General features: G+C 15.8%; 1 protein-coding gene across 1 annotated transcript, besides 5 other annotated features; it reads right to left on the minus strand. All coding sequences in view use genetic code 6, as the record gives it.

The window, feature by feature from the left end:
- Nucleotides 1–38: part of a microsatellite that runs on past the window's edge.
- Nucleotides 39–525: 487 nt separating this feature from the next.
- IMG5_129680 (hypothetical protein) lies at nt 526–2,055 on the minus strand (the record flags this gene model as incomplete). Its single annotated transcript, XM_004032088.1, has 2 exons — nt 1,602–2,055; nt 526–1,419 (listed from the first exon to the last, which is right to left on the minus strand). The coding sequence occupies exons 1-2, from the start codon at nt 2,025–2,027 to the stop codon at nt 526–528; spliced, it is 1,320 nt and encodes a 439-aa protein (XP_004032136.1). The 5' UTR covers nt 2,028–2,055.
- Nucleotides 2,056–2,854: 799 nt separating this feature from the next.
- Nucleotides 2,855–2,918: a microsatellite.
- Nucleotides 2,919–5,062: 2,144 nt separating this feature from the next.
- Nucleotides 5,063–5,101: a microsatellite.
- Nucleotides 5,102–5,170: 69 nt separating this feature from the next.
- Nucleotides 5,171–5,243: a microsatellite.
- A 43-nt stretch (nt 5,244–5,286) lies between these two features.
- Nucleotides 5,287–5,321: a microsatellite.
- Nucleotides 5,322–5,332: the final 11 nt, after the last annotated feature.

The raw sequence follows: 5,332 nt of genomic DNA on the forward strand, positions 1-5,332 counted from the left end.
TTAAAAATTTTTATTTTATTTAATTAATTATTTATTTTTGGTTAAATAGTATTTTGATTCATTTTTATTTAATTAATTAATATATTACTAATATATATAATTACTAAAATTATTTTATTTATTATATTAGAAAGTAATATTATCTAATTTTATTGAATTAAATATAATTTTATATTAAATAATTAAATCTTTATTGAAATAGATTAATAAATTTAGTTAAATTAAAAAAGAACTTTTAATAATTTTCTAAAAGAAAAGAAAATTAATATATTTAATGAAAATATTATATATTATTTTTGTATCTTTTATAATTTTTTATTTTTATTTTTATTAAAAAAAAAATATTAAGTTTATTAATTTAAATTATAATTATTAGTTATAAAACTAACAAATAATCCAAATTAAAAATAAAGATATAATCTAAATAAAAAATAATTTATAAAAATAGTTTTATCATTAATTTATTAATATAAAAATATTTTATTTTATAATAATTTTAAATTTTTTATAAACCTTTATCAATTATCAATTTTAACCTTTCATTTTTCTTTACTCGAATGCTTCAATTGCTAATTCTCTTAGTTTTTCATGTTAATATAACTCTTTATCTTTTGAATCTAAATTGAAATATTCGTCAATATTATTTGGTTCTTAAACGACGGTATTTTGATTAGTACTATTATTCTTTGGTGGAATTTGGTCAATTAATAAAAATTATGATAAATCTCCGTTTTCTTAGCTTTTATAAGAAAGTAAAATATTAGAATAAAATTCAACATCTGCAAGATAATTTTCTAAATTACCTTCACTTAAATCGAAGCCTAATTCATATTCAAATTTTCTTTTCGAATCTGGGTTAAAAGATGTTTGTGCAAGGTCAATAAGTAATGTTTGAAGTGTTGGCTTGAGGTCTTTTATAATATTACGCGCAGTATCGATTTCCGTTTATTTTTTTGACAATAAATTATTAATTTTTTTCTTTATTTTCTCATCATGAGGAGTGCCTTGTAAGGCTCTTCTACGGGCTTCATTATCATTTTCTTAATCTTCGCATTTTTTTTCAAGATCAGTATTCAAAGTTTCTAGATTATCTATATCTTGAGATAAGATATCCACATAATTATATAGTGAATAATTTTGTTCTTCACTTTTTATAAAAGTATTGGCTATTTCTTCGATATCAGTTATACCACTACATTCCTTTATTTAATTGAAAGCTTCTTCTATTACTTTAAGGTTCTTTTGGTATTAATCGATTATTTTTACCTTTTCTTTATTGTTTGCTATTATTTTTTTTAAACGATGTTTTAGTAAATTTTGAGTATCTTAAGTATCAAAGTTTTCTTTTTTATTTGTGGTTTTCAATATTTCAAATTTAGGTTTATTTTCATCTGCTTTTTTTGGACTTATTCGAATTATCTTTATAATTTTTAGTGTTTTTAAATACTAAATATAAATATTTTTTTACTTAAAACATGATTTTTTTCATTTTCATTTTTATTTCTTAATAAAATAATTTAATTTTTAGTTAAGTCAGTTACTTGAATTTTATTTTTTATACTTTCTATTACATTTTAAGTTTCTTTTGATGTTTTTTTTACATCTTCTTCAAGCTTTTTGCATACTTCTAAATGTAAAACACGCTCCTTCCTAAGTTGGTTTATTTGTTCTTATAAATCTTAGTTTGCTGATTAAGTTTCATTATGCTTGCCTAAAACTTTTTCGATTTTAGCTTATTGATTTTTTATTTAAGATTCCATTAATTTTGTTTCCGTATTATGCGATTTTTGCTTTAACTCTTTTATAGATTAAATTTTTTGTTTATATTCTTTTAGTACTATATTATATGTTTCATCTAATCCAAATAAACGACGTTTTTCTTATTCTAATTTTCTAGTATAATTATCAACTTCTTTTTGCATAGAAACTATTATTGGTTCTTAAAGTATTGATTTCTCATTTGTTGCTAATGTTAAATTCATATTTCGCTAAGACTAATTATGTGATGGCTCATAACCCGTGTACATTTTACTTTTTTAAGGTAATTAATTTATTTTTTATTTTTACAATATATTTAAGTCTTTTTTTTTTTTTTATTTTTTTGAAAACTGTTTTATTTATTTTATCCTTTTTTTAGAAATTTTAATATTATTTAATTTATAAAATTATTAATTATTTTGATTTTTTTATTGAAAAGTTATTTTTTGATAGTTAAACAATAGAAGTTTATTCAAAAATAATTCTTTATAAAATTTTTAATTTCTTTTGAAATATATTGATAAAAAAAAAATCTCTTCTTCTAAACATATTTATTTGCAAACTTAAATTTAAAAAAATTACTTATTTTAAAAAATCCAAATTTTATATTATTTATTATAATGTATAAGCTTAAATATACAGAAATTAAACTAGTTTATATATTATATACGAAAAAAAAAATCGTATTTATTTAATATATAAATAAATATAAAAAACAAAAGATATTAAATGTTTATATTATTTGAAATAATATTTTAAGAAAAAATTATTAACTTTATTAGAATAAAAAAAAAATGTTATATGTTTTATTAAAAACAACATTATATAAATTATATATTCTTATAAAAAATAAAATGAAAATTAGATATATAAGTTATTACCTTTTTAATAATGCAATAATAATTAATATTTTTTAAAAAAATAATAATATAAATAAAAAAAAAAAAAATAGATGTAATATATATAATAAATTATGAAAAATTACATAATTAAAGATAATTAAAATATATTTAATAAATAAAAAAAAAAAAAAAATAATACTTTTTTTTTAAAAATTAATATTATTTATAAAAAAAAACAATATTAATATTAAAGTTAATAATAATAATAATAATAATAATAATTAATAATAATAATAATATTAAAAATAATAATAATAAAAAAAAAAAAAAATTAAATTTATAATATTTATATATAAATAAAAAAAATATAATAATAATAATGTTATATATAATAATAATATTTTTAATATTTTTATTTTGTTTTAACATTTATTATTATTATTTTTTTATAAAATTAAAATATAACTTTATATACTTGTAAATTTCAAAAATAAAATATAAAATATTTTAAAATTTTAAAAATAAACACACAAAATTACAAATAATTTTACATAGAAAAATGTAATTTTTAATATATTCATTATAATTATTTTAATCATAAATAATGTTTTTTTAAATACATCAATTTATTTTTTATTTTTTTAATTATTATCTATTTCTAGTTCTTAATGAACTAATATTTTATATTTCTTTTGGGTTTTATACAGCTTTAATATAGTCTTTAAGTACATCTTTATGTGCTTTTTTATTATTTACTTGGCTTTTTTATAACCAATTCCAAGCCTCTTCTTCAACAAAATACTTAAATATATATTTATAAGGTTCGTTAAGTATAAGGGCTTTAATAAAAGTATTATTGTATGAATAATTAGATTCGAATTCTTTATATTTTTATCTAAAAATATCAAGTTCTTTTTAGGTTTAAATATTTATGATTTTTCTAAATTTATTTAAATCTCCCCAATTATTTACAAAATTTCTGAAGGCTTTTACGAAATTTTTAACTACATTTTTTTTGGTTAAACTGGTTCTTTATATAAATTTTTGTTTTATTTCTTCATATTATAAATAGTAGAAGCCTATGAATAATCATCTTCTTCTTAAGCTTATTTTTAGGAAGCTAAAAGTTTTATTTTAAAATTATTTTGGAGAGATAAAAAAGAATATTTTTCAGAATATAACATATACTAGATATCAATTTCATCTTGACATACTTAAGAAACATTAAATTTAAATTTAAAAACTGAATTTTTTAAATCATTTCCAACACTTTTTGTTAATAACTCTTTTTTTTCTGATGTTTAAAATTCGCTTGTTTAAATATAAAGACCAATATTTTATAAAAGATATCCGTTAAGGGTATTATTTTTATATATGTATTTCTATTTCTCGGCACATTTATAATCATCAGTGTATATTGTATCCTCAGTTTTCAAAATTAAAAGTTTTTAAAGAGGATTTTTGAAATCTTTATCTACATAAGTTAAATAAAAAGATGAAATAAGACGAATGTTTTAATAATTATAATCGTTTTGGTTAAAGTTAGGGTTCTATTCGTTAAATTTAAGCTCTTTTCCTACTGTTAACCACATATAGTAAGTATCATAGCCTAAAGTTGCAATTTGTAATATGTTATCGTTACAAGTTTTTATAGATTCTTAAACTGGATTCGCTTAGAATATTTAGTTTTATTAGTCTGATAAGTCGTGAATACTTTTATATATGGAAATCTTACGAAATTTATAAGAAAACATGTAGTTAAATTAAAATTGATCGTTTTATTGAGTCATTTTGCTTTTGGTATTGTTTTTTTAAATGAATTTTATTTGTATATATTATAGTCTTTAAATTTAGTAAATGGAAAAAAATGAGTCTTTTTTTTTAATTAATTAATTAAATATTTTTTTATTTTAACTACCAATATCTCCTTTTTACTTTTTTTTTTTATTTAATATTTTTATTTTATACTTCCCCACCTTTTATTATTCCACGTTTAATTTATTTTAATGAATTTTTTCATTCAAAAATTTATAATATATTTTTAAATTCTAGAAATTCTGTATTACTTATTATCATTTTAAAATTTTATTTTTTTATTGATTTAATTTGTATTATGCTGTTTTTAAGAAATAAATTTAAAAATAAGAATTAATTATATCATAAAAAATATATAATAATTTATTTTAATATAAAGAGTTAAATTTATTTTATTATTTTTCTTCTCTCCCACTTAAATCAAATAAATGTAAATAAAATTTTAGAAAATATTCATAATTTAAAAAAATTAATACTTATTTTGTAGCTATTTAATTTAAATAGCTAGAAGTAATAATTTATAAAAATATTATCTTCTATTCTATAGTTTTAAAAAAAAAAACAATAGAAAATAACTCTTTTTAAAATAAATAATATTTGCATTTAAATAATATAAAAAAAAATATTCGAATATATATAAAGAGGTTAAATATATTAAAAAAAATATAATTGAAAAATATATATTATAGAAAACTATTTATTAATTACAAATGAAGTAATAAAAAATATTTCTTAAAATTTAAAATAAAAAATTTATTTTTCTTAAAAAAAAAAAGTATAAATTTTTATAATCTTAAAAAAGTATCAATTTTTATTATAAAAAAAAAGAATGAAAAAAAAAAAAAATTAATAAAATAAAAATATGATTAACAAAAAAATCATATAAAAGAAAAAAATTATATAAAATATATAACAAA

Source organism: Ichthyophthirius multifiliis (genome assembly GCF_000220395.1).
Source record: "Ichthyophthirius multifiliis unplaced genomic scaffold scaff_1120509251018, whole genome shotgun sequence".
In the NCBI taxonomy this organism is placed as follows: Eukaryota; Ciliophora; class Oligohymenophorea; order Hymenostomatida; genus Ichthyophthirius; species Ichthyophthirius multifiliis.